We start from the raw sequence: 15,000 nt of genomic DNA, 5'->3' as shown, positions 1-15,000 counted from the left end.
AACTTGTGTACCTTGGTGTGTCATTATATAAGGACGATGGTGTGTCGTTATATAAGGACGATGGTGTGTCATTATATAAGGACGATGGTGTGTCATTATATAAGGACGATGGTGTGTCATTATATACAGGACGATGGTGTGTCGTTATATAAGGACGATGGTGTGTCATTATATAAGGACGATGGTGTGTCGTTATATAAGGACGATGGTGTGTCATTATATAAGGACGATGGTGTGTCATTATATAAGGACGATGGTGTGTCATTATATAAGGACGATGGTGTGTCGTTATATAAGGACGATGGTGTGTCATTATATAAGGACGATGGTGTGTCGGTCTGTGCATGCCAGCGTGTCGATAAGCAACACATTGATGTATAGATAGTATGCGCTTGGCTAAGGAGTTTACAACATTGCCATCCAGAAGTATAACGGACCAACACACAAAACTGTGTGCATCCATGAACGTTTATAGTCGGGTTAATACAGTTCAGTGAGCATTACTCATAAACGCGGATGGCAAAAAAAAAAAAATAACAAAAAACTGAGTGACGTCATCTTCGAACTATCTATAGCTTACAACAGGCTGCAGGGTTAATTATAACCTATATCTTATCATATCATAACAGTGATAGGGTTTTACAATGTATATATTCAACATTACAATTGCAGATTCTTTGAGAGGAAGACAATAAATAGGGAGAAACAGATATTATAAGCATAGATAGATAGATGGACAGATAAAGACACCATCCCAGCGATATCATTTCTATATTGAAGAGTTTGTATATATATATATATAATATAATATATATTATATATATATATATATATATATATAATAGTGTGTGTGTGTGTGTGTGTGTGTGTATGTGTGTGTCGATTTGTACTTATCTGCAGGTCTGATAACCCAAATTGCTATGGGCTCATCGTTGACATGGAGATACTCTCAAACCCACACAAAATATTGTCCATTACAACAACAATGTTAAAATCAAGTCCTTTATCATGTTCGGATAATAGACCTGCAAATATGTGCAACTTTGTGTGTGCCCATTTGTGACCCCTCGTCTCAAAACGGTATTAAGTCGGGATGATTAAGATGCTGAAAATGGAATTTGTAGCCAGAAATATCATGCTTAAGTTGGGTTTATATGCTTTAAAGAGGAGCAGGAATATCATATTTTACTGTGCTTAATACCAATGTATCATATTTTTTACCAGTTTAACTATAATTTGACTTTTTAGCAGCTAGTCCATCCCGACATAATACCGTTTTGAGACGAGGGGTCACATTTTAACAAAGACCATATCTCTATCTCTATCTTTCAGATAAGCAACTCTCAGCCGAGTAAATCCTATGCTTTTGTTGTTGTTGTTGTTTGAAACAAATCCAGTAACAATATACGAGTAACTACCAGACAGAGAAGAAATCAACATATTGCGTTTCAACTTCCACTGCCACCGTCTGCATCAACCATCAAGATTATTAGCCATCAACTTCTGCTTACAACGTTTGTGCCAAAGTTACAAGAATAACAACGCCATCAAGGATCCTACTTATCGTCATAGAATCAGTAACCAAGATGGACATTATTTCCATACTAGTAACAGGATTTGTGGGCCTCCTTACCCTTGTCGTCCTCTACGTGGTCTATGCGTCCAGAAATTTCATGACGTTCAGACGACTGGGGGTCAAGGCCATGACCCCCTCGCCAGCCATTGGAAGTTTCAGCACTTTGAGTAAAATGGGGTTCTTGGAGTAACAAATTTATGTACAAGAAATTCATATCAGAGAAGGTAAGAAGTCGTGATTCTGTTGTTACATTTTACATTAGTATGTTTTTGGTTTCTGATGTATGATAGTGTAATATTTCATTTTACATCAGAAATCCGTTGGTTTCTGGTGTATGATAGTGTAATATTAGATTTTACATCGGTATGCTTTTGGTATTCTGATGTTTGATAGTGTAATGTTTCATTTTATATCAGTAATCTTTTGGTTTCTGATGTGTGGTAGTGTAATGTTTCATTTTACATCGGTATGCTTTTGGCTCCTGGTTCCTCTTTTTGGTGTAATGATTCATTTTACAATAGTATTCTTTTGGTTTCTGATGTGTGGTAGTGTAATGTTTCATTTTACATCGGTATGCTTTTGGCTCCTGGTGTATGATAGTGTAATATTACATTTACATAGTATTCTTTTGTTTCTGTTTAGATGTGTAATGTTACATTCTACATCGGTATGCTTTTGGATTCTGATGTTTGATAATATAATGTAACACTTTAAATCGGTATGCTGTTTGTTTCTGATGTATGATAATATAATGTTACATTCTGCATAGGTATGCTTTTGGTTTCTGATGTATGATGTGTAATTTTCACTTTACTGTGATGCTTTTGTCATTTGTGTATGAAATATGTAATGTTATCATTATGATAGAAGCTTTGTTTCTGTTTCTGTGTGACATTTACATTACTATATCTATATATCTATCTGTGTGGCCTAGTTAATTTTCTACTATTACTTAATCTATTTATCTATCTGATTCATATAGTTAATCTATTCTACTATTACTTATCTATCTATCTATCTATCTGTCTGCTATCTATCTATTCTATCTATCTATTACTATTATATCTATCTTTTCTATTTTAATCTATGTTATTATTAATCTATTCTATCTATCTATTCTATTCTATCTATCTATCTATTAATCTATCTGTTATCTATTATCTAGTCTAATTTTCATTTATCTTAATCTTTTCTATCTATCTATGTATTATTCATCTATACTAGATGCTATCTATTCTATTTCTAGTTATCTATCTTTACATCGTATCTATCTACTAGTTATATATCGTATCTATCTACATTCTACATTACTTCTTTATCTATTATATCTTATCTATACTATCTAATCTATCTATCTATTCTATCTATCTATCTATCTAATCTATCTTTTATCTATCTATCTTTCTATTATTAATCTAATTATCATCTCATCTATCTTTATCTATCTATCTATATCTATCTATCTATCTTCTATCTTTTCTCATTATCATCTATTTGACTATACTTATATACTATCTATCTATCTTTCTATCTATCTATCTATTCTATCATCTATCATCCATCTATCTATCTATCATCTATCTACAATCTATCTATCTATCTATCTATCTATCTATCTATCTATCATATCTAGCTATCTATCTATCTACTATCTATCTATTCTACTATCTATCTATCTATTATCTATCTATCTATCTATCTATCTATCTATTCTATATATCTATCTATCTATCTATCTATCTATATCATCTATCTATCTATCATAATCTATCTATCTATCTATCTATCTATCTATCTATCTATCTATCTATCTATCTATCTATCTATCTATCTATCTATCTATCTATCTATCTATCTATCTATCTATCTATTCTATCTATCTATCTATCTATCTATCTATCTATCTATCTATCTATTTATCTATCTATCTATCTATCTATCTATCTATCTATCTATCTATCTATCTATCTATTCTATATATATATATCTATTTATCTATCTATCTATCTATCTATCTATCTATCTATTCTATCTATCTATCTATCTATCTACCTATCTATTATCTGTTTATTTATCTATCAATATACCTCCATATCTATCTATCTGTCTGTCTGTCTATCCATCCAACTATATATCTACATATCAATCTAACTATTTATCTTTAAACCTAGCCAACTGTCTTTCTATTTGTCTATCCATCTATTTTTCAATCTACCTCCCTTTCTTTCTAAATATATGTCTGTCAATCAACGTTCTCTATCTCCTTTGTTTATTTCTTATATATATATATATATATATATATATATATATATATATATATATATATATATATATATATATATCATGATAAGTTAGTGTGATAGAAGTTATCATCAATGCCGTGACCCTAGTCCCAATAACATTTGTACACAGATAAAGATATCGTCTATTTTATCTGAGTTAAATTGTATTCAAATCAATATCACTTCATCACATTTTTCTTTACGGGGACGCCTGGTAAAATTATACATTGAAACATATCTACCAATGTAAGATAAAGATCTGAACAAGTGTGTATGAAAGGTGCCAGTCAAAACTAGAAAGAAAAATACAAGAATAAAACCATTCCAAAAAAATCGGTCGGCCTCGACTGGGAATCAAACATCAGACCTTCTGATTACCGGTATCAGAAGGTTTGAGGTTGGCAGGCTATGAGTTGCCCATATTTTCTGATTACCAATGCAAATGGGCTTGATTTAATATTGTTGTAATGGACAATATTTTGCGTTTAAAAAAACGAGCTTTTATACACCGCAATACCCACTAAACGTGCTCATAGAGGTTTACGAAAGGTCCCTCGCCAACAGTAACATTTAACTTGTAGAACGAGACATGATGTCTGTTAGACGATAATACAATTGTTTTCGGACAGAGACAACGCTGCTAACGACCAGGTACTCATTTTACACCTGAGTACGATAAGAAAATGTGAGTAAATAGTCTTTTCCAAGGCCGAGTGAGGCTTGAACGCAGGACCTTCCGATTCAAAAGCGAGTGTCATCATACCACAGGGCCACACAGCCGCACGTTGGTTTGAATGTATGTCCAGTGCAAAGGACCAGACCTCTGATGACGATGTCATCGTATGGACCAGTTTTGATCGACCAATCGTGAAAATCGGGACTTCAGAGGTTTGATCCGGCGACAACCGGTCGTTAAAATCGGGACTTAAGAGGTTTGATCCGCCGACGACCGGTCGTGAAAATCGGGACTTCAGAGGTTTGATCACCGACCATCGATATGATTTATTTCTATTTCTCAGGTATATGGCTATTACGAGGCCAGTAAACCAGTTCTAGTGGTCAAAGATTTGGACATGGTCAGGGAAATCATGGTGAAGAACTTCAACTGTTTCGTCAACAGAAGAAACTTCCCTGCAGGGGAACCTTTCGACCATGCCATGACGTCGCTGGAAGGTGAGTTTGACTTTTTGGGCAGTTTTATTTGTATGGGCTGCTGAGTCACACCGTGGCCTTCGTAAAGTTATGGCCTGATACAGACCAAAAAATGACGTCAAAATGCCAGTCTTTTGCCACAAAAAACAAAAAAACAAAAACAAAAAAAAAAAAACAAAAAACAAATCGTGAGTTGTGTTCAATAGTTCAACCAATGAAATAACTTGTTTCTATGAGCACTACTAACGACAACTCACTAGGCGTTGAAAAAAAAAACAAATAATGACGTCAAACTGCCAGTCCTTTTGGATTTCAGTATCAGGCTATAACATAACGATGGCTACGGTCACACCGGTCGCTGCTCTCAACAAGACTGATGAGATCAAAGTCATAAAGGGCGCAGTGTACTAATACAACAACTCCTCCTACTACTACTAAGTCTACGTGGTCTTGTGGTATGACACTCGCTTTTGAAACGTAAGGTCTTGGATTCGAGCCTGGCTCGACGCATAGTTGGGTCCTTGGAATATGCTCTTTACTCACATTCTGTCACTGTACTCAGTGTAAAATGAGTACCCGTCTGATAACAGCGTTGTCTTTGTCCGAAAATAAATTGTAATATCGCCTAACAAGCGTCATGTCCGTCCTAAATGTTAAATGTTGCTGTTGGCCAGGGACCTCTTGTAAAGCGCTTTGACTACGTTTAGTGGATATTGTGCTATATAAAAGCTTATTTTTAGAAAAATGCAATATTTTACTTTTTATTATTATAAGAAACTACAATTCGATGGTTGGCTGATCAAACCTCTGAAGGCCCGATTTTCACAACCGATGGATCAAAACTCTGAAGTCTACATACGAGCTTTGCGCACCATGTTTTATTTCATTTTGGGCGAATCAGACAACTGACGTCACATGAAAATCAGGACTTCAGAGGTTTGATCCGTCAACGATCGGTATGTCTTCAATAAGAGATAACATAATATAAACTAAAGTCTTAGGATGTGATTGTATAATCGAGTTTTACCCGTCTCGCGGTGGCCATGTATATATATATATATATATATATATATATATATATATATATAATATATATATATATATATATACACTCGTGTTTCAGATGACCACTGGCGTCACGTGAGAAATACAGTAAGCCCAACGTTCAGTTCTGGGAAGTTGAAAAAGATGTGTCTTCTCGTGGAGCAGACGGCAAAGTCGTTGACGTCAAACGTCCGAGAGGCATGTCGGGAAGGCAAGGAGATTGAGTTGAAGAATGTGATTGGCTGTTATACAATGGACGTCATCGCTAACACAGGGTTTGGGGTCAGCATCGACTCTCTTAATGATGAGTAAGTACACACAATCATAGATACACGCACACAATCGTAGATACACGCACACAATCATAGATACACGCACACATCAGCACATGTGATTGAATGCTACACAATGGACGTCATTGCTGACACAGGGTTTGGTGTCCACATCGACTCTATTAATGATGAGTAAGTCATGGATAATGACACACAATCATAGATACACGCATACGATCATAGATACACGCACACATCAGCACATGTGATTGGCTGTTATACAATGGACGTCATTGCTAACACAGGGTTTGGGGCCATCATCGACTCTCTGAATGATGAGTAAGTCATGGATATGGACTGACATGTAAATATATGATAATGACACACAATCACAGACACACCCACCTCTCAGCACATGTGATTGAATGCTACACAATGGACGTCATTGCTAACACAGGGTTTGGTGTCATATTTGACTTTCTCAACGATTATTTAGTCTTGGAAATTGTCTGATAAACAATGCAGAATATATTACAGGAGATCACTTCCATGATGTAAAGAAAAACAAAAAATAATAAGAACATTTATATAGGGCATTTTTCTGGATTACCCATGCTCAGTGCGATCCACAAAGTTTCCATTATTACCCCAGCAGGCCATATGGAACCGTACTTTCATTTTATACAGTACAACTCGCGTTTTAGACGTCCGTTTAAAAAATAAGACTATCACATTATCCATCACAACCTATAATCCAGGTACTTAGTTACTCCTGAGTCAATTGGAGTAATATCCATATAGTAGCCAAGCCACCGATCCATATGCCTGTGCTAGGAAATGTTCATTGCATTGACAGAATGCCTGTGCTAGGAAATGTTCATTGCATTGACAGACTACTTGTGCTAGGAAATGTTCATTGCATTGACAGAATGCCTGTGCTAGGAAATGTTCATTGCATTGACAGAATGCCTGTGCTAGGAAATGTTCATTGCATTGACAGAATGCCTGTGCTAGGAAATGGTGGTTCATTGCATTGACAGAATGCCTGTGCTAGGAAATGTTCATTGCATTGACAGAATGCCTGTGCTAGGAAATGGTGGTTCATTGCATTGACAGAATGCCTGTGCTAGGAAATGTTCATTACATTGACAGAATGCCTGTGCAAGGAAATGTTCATTGCATTGACAGAATGCCTGTGCTAGGAAATGTTCAACGCATTGACAGAATGCCTGTGCTAGGAAATGTTCATTGCATTGACAGAATACTTGTGCTAGGAAATGTTCATTGCATTGACAGAATACCTGTGCTAGGAAAGGTTCATTGCATTGACAGAATACCTGTGCTAGGAAATGTTCATTGCATTGACAGAATGCCTGTGCTAGGAAATGTTCATTGCATTGACAGAATGCCTGTGCTAGGAAATGTTCATTGCATTGACAGAATGCCTGTGCTAGGAAATGTTCATTGCATTGACAGAATACTTGTGCTAGGAAATGTTCATTGCATTGACAGAATGCCTGGCTAGGAAATGTTCATTACATTGACAGAATGCTGTGCTAGGAAATGTTCATGCATTGACAGAATACCTGTGCTAGGAAATGTCATGCATTGACAGAATGCCTGTGCTAGGAAATGTTCATTGCATTGACAGAATACTTGTGCTAGGAAATGTTCATTGCATTGACAGAATGCCTGTGCTAGGAAATGTTCATTGCATTGACAGAATGCCTGTGCTAGGAAATGTTCATTGCATTGACAGAATACTTGTGCTAGGAAATGTTCATTGCATTGACAGAATGCCTGTGCTAGGAAATGTTCATTGCATTGACAGAATGCTTGTGCTAGGAAATGGTCATTGCATTGACAGAATGCTCGAACAAGCAAATGAAGAGTGGTTTTCCAAAACTACCTAACTCCTTTTTCCCATTTTGAGATATTGATGATTATTTCTCCTAAAATTTCCCATCCGATCTATTATTTCATCATATTTAAACTTCATATCACACAAATCTAAGAAAATGCTTGTGCCATTTAGATAATGCTTAAAATAAAATTTACGTTTCAATTTATCTCATGGATGGAAAATCTCAAAAAGTAGGAAAAACCGGCTCAACGAGTTTTGGAAAACCAGCCTTCAAATTACAGTGAGAAGACAAAATTCTAATCTTACTGAAAATGGTAATAGCAAAGACAAACTACTCTCGCTATGAAATGTAAATTGCAGAGACCCATGTAATTTTACCAGGAAATGTAAATTGTAAAGACAAAACAATCTTACTCGATACTGTAAATTACAAACCAGAAGCTCGCAATGCCATATGGACATTTCAGTGACATCTCGTATTTAGAAAAAGTTAAAATTGCAAATACAGCATGATTGTACCAATAAATGTTCATGGTATGTAAATTGGAATGTAAATTGCAAAGACAGCATGATTGTACACCACATGTTCATGGTATGTAAATTGGTATATAAATTGTAAAAACAACATGATTGTACAAATAACTCATGGTCTGTAAATTGTAAAGACAAAATGATTGTACCAATAAATACTCACGGTATGTAAATTGTAAAGACAAAATGATTGTACCAATAGAGTCTCGTGGTACGTAAATTGTAAAGACAGCATGCTTGTACCAATAAATGCTCGTAAGAAATGTAAATGGATTATTAAATGTAGATTGTAAAGACAAAATGATTGTAACAATGAATGCTCATGGTATTGTAAATCGAAAAGACATAATGCTCGTACTATGAAATGTAAATGGACTATGAAATGTAAATTGCAAAGACAGAATGCACGTTCTATGTAATTGTAAATTACAAATCTTTTTGTAAAAACCCATTTTCTAAAAACAATTTCAAAATCCGGGTTCCTCTTCCCCCCCCCCCCCCTTATTTTTTTTTTTTTTTTTTTTTACAGATCTAGATTTGTGACAGAAGCCAAAAATTTGGTCAATTTCGGCGAACAATTAATCGTTATTTTGATTTTCTTGTTTCCATTTCTGGCAAAACTGTTGCCCAAAGTCGGTATCAGCTTGTTCCCACAGAAGTCCATAGACTTCTTCAACTCATTTTTGGATGCGGCCATGCAGAATCGCAGTGGAGAGGAGGGAAACGCCCAGAATAGGCACGATTTTGTTCAGTTGATGGTCGATGAAAACAAGAAAAACGAAACTTCAACAGAGAATGGGTCTGCTGCAGCTGAAGGAGAAGATCAGCAAGAAAGAAAAGGACTGACGCGTTTGGATATACAAGTTAGTGCCAGGTTTTTGTGGTTATTATTATTATTATTATTATTATTATTATTATTATTATTATTATTATTATTATTATTATTATTATTATTATTATTATTATTATTATTTATTATGCATTAACTTTGATTTTTGTTCCCAGGGGCAGGCCATTATTTTCATCTTGGGTGGATACGATACTGTATCCATTGTTATGTCTTTTGCATTTTTCCTCCTCGCGCACAATCCAGACTGTCTGACCAAGGTAAGTTTTATATATATATATATATATATATATATATATATATATATATATATATATATATATATATATATATATATATATATATATATATATATATATATATATTCATATATATATATATATATATTATATATATATATAATATATATAATATTCATATATATATATATATATATATATATATTTTTTTTTTTTTTTTTTATCATCGAGCACAGAATCACATGTAAATCAAAAAATAAAATAATAAAACTATTTCTTACAGAGTGATATACGAGTAACTTGCCAATCTTTCTTAAATTAAGTGTACTTCTATTGCCCTTTGATTCAAATGGATATTTAGAACATCTGATAGGTGATAATCACGAGTCCTTAATTTTACCTTTAACCTTCGGGTTTGCCTAAATTTGGCCGCCGTAACCGGACCGATCAAAAGATTCGTCTCGATCTATGTTGATTTCCGCAATACAATTTAGCTCTCAGTAGTATGATAATTGAAGAAGATGAGTGTTATTCGTAATAACCTTTGATTCTCTTCGCAAAGTTATTATTGTTATTATTATTATTATTATTATTATTATTATTATTATTATTATTATTATTATTATTATTATTATTATTATTATTATTATTATTATTATTATTATTATTATTATTACTATCAATTGAGGGTTAGGCATAAATAGACAATCATTGATGTCGCTAGGTTTTCGAATTCACCAGAAACATAAAGAGTTATATCCCTTTTTATGTATGAACAATTATTATGTAAGCCTGGAGCTATGAAAAGTACGGTAATTTAACATTTAAGATTATACTTATATTTTTAAAACATAAATCGTTATATAAATGTATCCTTTTTGTCAATTTTATTAGCTTTTTTTTACATTATTTACTAGTCTTTACATTTTCTGACACTGTCTTTATATATTAAATTATTTTAGTATATAAAGAGGATAAACGGTATTATCCCAGCCCTCTCAATGGAAAACCCTATCATTTCTTAGTAAATACGTTATCATTGAATAATGCTTTGAACGCGTTGAATAAAAATTGTATTGGTGTGAAATTAGGTGTAAAAGACAGCTGGTAATAGTCTTCAACAGTCGTAATGTCACTTCCTTCCTAATGACGTATGGTAACTTAGTAACACTGGCTCTAAACTATCTGAACAATGGCGGACGCCGTATGAAATATTTCCCCGGCGAGCTTAAACGCGTATCCAGAGGAAAAAACCCCCATCAATTTGATCATGTATTGACTTTTACACATTCTGATCACAAGGCATATGAAAAGGGAATGAAAAGTTCTAGCCAGCATGAAGAATAAAAAGTAATGATTTTCTTTGTTTAGAACCAAGATGGCCGCCGTTGCCGGGCGCGTGACATCAGACTATTGAATCCAATTATGATATTATGATCACATGACATGTGAAAAAGTTTTAACCAGCATGAAGAATAATAAGTACCGATTTTCTTTGTTTAGAACCAACCTGCTGGTTAATGGGCGGACGTGGCATCAAACTATTGATTCCTATTCATTAATTTATTGATTCATTCCTATTTACAACAAAATGTGACCCATCGTCTCAAAACGGTATTATGTCGGAACGAACCGAATGCTTAAAAGCCGAATTTAATGTTAAACTGGTCAACGATATAAATTGTTGGCATTAGCACCCTAAAATATGGCATCCATTCTCCTCAATAAAACATACAAACTCAACACAAGTCTGATATTTCTGGCTATAAATTCAATTTTCAACACCTTAACCAACCCGACTTAATACCGTTTTGAGGCGAAGGGTCACAAATGCTATTTCCATATATAAAAATGATTTCAGTTGCAAGAAGAGTTGGATGAAGTTTTGGCGGGGAAATCCCCAACTTACGACAATGTCCAGAATCTGACGTACCTGGACATGTGTCTCAACGAGGCAATGAGGATGTATCCCCCTGGGTTTGTCGTAGACAGAATGTGTACGCAGGATTGTGAGGTGGAAGGAGTGAAAATACCAAAGGGAATGATGGTTAGTGTGGCGGTGTTGATGTGCTGTAGTTAGTTGTGTGGTTATTTGATCGTAATAATTGACTCTTAGTTTCCCCTTATTATTATTATTATTATTATTATTATTATTATTATTATTATTATTATTATTATTATTATTATTATTATTATTATTATTATTATTATATTACTATTATTATTATTATTATTATTATTATTATTATTATTATTATTATTATTATTATTATTATTATTATTATTACTATTATTATCATTATTATTATTATTATTATTATTATTATTATTATTATTATTATTATTATTATTATTATTATTATTATTATTATGTATAAACAGCATTATTGTTGAGATAAATGTGTTTGTGCTCATTTTTAGATTATTTTTTTTTGTTGGTAATTGTTGATGGTTTTACATGACAAAGTCGTGGGGGGGGGGGGGGGATTTCGTATTGGCACAAGATACATACTTGTTGTCATTGCATGTGAAGCGAATGCTCTACCCACTGAGCCATCTCTCTGGACTTTGACCATGGAATTCCATCTTGACCATCCCACAGGTGGCGATTCCTTTCCTGGCCATCTTCCAAGACCCAGCCCTTTTCCCAGACCCAGACACGTTTGACCCAGAAAGATTCACACCAGAAAATAAGGCCAATCGCCATCCATATGCTTTTCTACCCTTTGGACAGGTAAGGACGCACTGGAAGGTCCCGGGTTCAAGCCTCTCTTCAGGCAATTTCGTTTTTTGTTTCCTTGGGCAAGATTATTAGCCCCCAATTATTATTATTATTATTATTATTATTATTATTATTATTATTATTATTATTATTATTATTATTATTATTATTATTATTATTATTATATTATATTATTATTATTATTATTATTATTATTATTATTATTATTATTATTATTATTATTATTATTATTATTATTATTATTATGTATAAACAGTATTATTGTTGAGATAAATGTGGCAAGATTATTAGCCCCCAATTTGCTCATTGTGACAACATGGGTGATTTTCGTTTTTTTTTTTGTTTCCACGGGCAAGATTATAAACCCCCAATTTGCTCACCTGGACAACATGGGCGATTCTTGTTGACATCAGACATCTTGTTTGATGAATTATCTATATTCGTTCGTTCGTGGAATGCCTAGGCGACGATATCTTACGATGTCGTGGCGGAAGTGCATAATTAAGAATTAAAAGGTCCCTATAGAAGAAATAACATTGACGTCACACGGCTCTTTGTCATTGATTTTAGCCAGCCATTTTATGAGGAGTTCTCACTATATTGTATAAATCAAACTATTAACGTTGAAGTTTATACACAATTTAGTGTTTTGGTACGTTATAGATAGTATGCGCTTGGCTAAGAAGCTCATAACATTGCCATCCGGAAGTATAACGGAGCAACACACAAAACTATGTGTATCCGTGAACGTTTATAGTCTGGTTAATACAGTTTTAGTGAGAATTACTCATAAACGTGGATGGCAAAAAGCAATAACAAAGACCTGAGTGACGTCAATTTCGTTCTATCTATATTATCCATTGACTTCAATAAAACACAATAATTTAACACAAGTTTCTTACTTTTCAATATTAAAACGTTTGCTGCCTCGAAGAAATAAATAACAACAAGACATTAAATGGAAGCTTTAATTTAATAATTTAAAAAACCCCAACAACAACACCTGAGGTTTTATATAGCGCAATATCCACTAAACGTGCTCAAAGCGCGTTACAAAGGGTCCCTGACCAACTGCAACACGTAACATGTAGAACGAGACAAGACGCCCTTTAGGCGATATTACAACTTTTTCGACATAGACAACGCTGTTAACGCCTGAGTACAGTGAGAGATGTGAATAAAGATCTTTTTCCAAGGACTAAACTATCTGCCGAGCGAATCCAGAACCTTCCGATGTGAAAGTGAGTGTCATACCACTAGACAACATAGACAAAAAAACCTAGACTGCACTGGGATCGATCTCGGTCCCTTTGCGAGTGTGTAGCGAGTGCTCTACCAACTGAGCTATCGGGACCCCTTCCTTCCAGACCGTTTGTACCGTTTTAAGCGGAAATTCACATTTAGTGTTTTTGTTGTTTTTGTTCCCCTCCCCCCCCCCCCCCCCCCCCCCCAGGGACCGCGTAACTGTATCGGCATGCGCCTGGCATTGATGGAAATGAAGATCGCAATGGCCGCCGTCTTACAGGAAATGACCCCCGTGCCCTGTGCCAAGTCTGTCTACCCCCCAAAACTGGGAAAATTCCAGATTAAGGCAGAGGATGGTCTGTGGGTCAAGTTTGTACCCAGGAATTGAAGGAGCAGTGAAAAAAAAAAACAGAGGAGGAAAACTGAACTATTTGGATTTAATTGGACCTACGGATGTACTTATAATAATATTTTGTTTCTGAACATCTGTACATTATTTTTTTTCTTTTCATGACCACATAAATTAATTTTTCTATGTTCAAGTCGTATAACAAGAAATATAAAATGAAATAATTTCGAGTGGTATACGCTAATATATATATATATATATATATATATATATATATATATATATATATATATAGGGACAGCGTGGCTCAGCGGTACGGTCTTTGCTGTGTACCCAAAAGGTACTGAGTTCTACTACCCGCCTCGCTGTGTGGCCTAGAGCAAGTCACCTCGCTCTAGTTCAGTTTGCGGCGCTGCCCTGTGGCTAACGCCTGGGTTATTCCAGTCTTCCTTTGGAATAGACCCTAAAGACAACTTTTCCCTTGGGGATGAATACAGGAAATTAATAATGATATATATATATATATATATATATATATATATATATATATATATATATATATATATATATATATATATATCGCAGCGCCTTTCGTGGATCAACAGAATGCTCAACAATCCATCGATTGATACCTTTTCATTTTCTTCTTTCACCCTCATGATGTCTTTATGGTTGAAGGTCAACAAGATACAGGAATTGCCGTGGCCTTCCCAAGCTCGCGCCGAGACCCATACTGCTTCGACTTCAGTTTTTTTTCTTCAGTGCGGCTATGTGGTCGTGTGGTATGACACTCGCTCTCGGATCGGAAGGTCCTGGGTTCGAGCTTCGCTCGGCGCATAGTTGAATCCTTGAAAAA

General features: G+C 34.5%; 1 protein-coding gene across 2 annotated transcripts in view; it reads left to right on the top strand.

Moving 5' to 3' along the window:
• The window catches only part of LOC144977649 (cytochrome P450 3A31-like), a 46,826-nt gene that overhangs the window by 30,298 nt on the left and 1,528 nt on the right, over nucleotides 1-15,000 (top strand). The window contains exons 2-9 of one of the 2 annotated variants that reach the window (XM_078923072.1): nucleotides 1,333-1,800; nucleotides 4,878-5,031; nucleotides 6,134-6,362; nucleotides 9,251-9,584; nucleotides 9,727-9,828; nucleotides 11,669-11,854; nucleotides 12,410-12,541; nucleotides 14,004-15,000. The exon at nucleotides 14,004-15,000 is cut by the window's right edge and continues 1,528 nt beyond it. In XM_078923072.1, coding sequence (XP_078779198.1) covers nucleotides 1,774-1,800; nucleotides 4,878-5,031; nucleotides 6,134-6,362; nucleotides 9,251-9,584; nucleotides 9,727-9,828; nucleotides 11,669-11,854; nucleotides 12,410-12,541; nucleotides 14,004-14,183 — 1,344 coding nt within the window. In that variant the 5' untranslated portion in view covers nucleotides 1,333-1,773 and the 3' untranslated portion in view covers nucleotides 14,184-15,000. The remainder of the gene's footprint in view (nucleotides 1-1,332; nucleotides 1,801-4,877; nucleotides 5,032-6,133; nucleotides 6,363-9,250; nucleotides 9,585-9,726; nucleotides 9,829-11,668; nucleotides 11,855-12,409; nucleotides 12,542-14,003) is intronic. The other variant, XM_078923074.1, reaches the window with a different exon arrangement.

Source organism: Berghia stephanieae, chromosome 7 (assembly GCF_034508935.2).
Source record: "Berghia stephanieae isolate SIO BIC M18660-M18661 chromosome 7, UCSD_Bste_1.3, whole genome shotgun sequence".
In the NCBI taxonomy this organism is placed as follows: Eukaryota; Metazoa; Mollusca; class Gastropoda; order Nudibranchia; family Aeolidiidae; genus Berghia; species Berghia stephanieae.
This window is presented reverse-complemented; position numbering and strand designations above follow the sequence as displayed.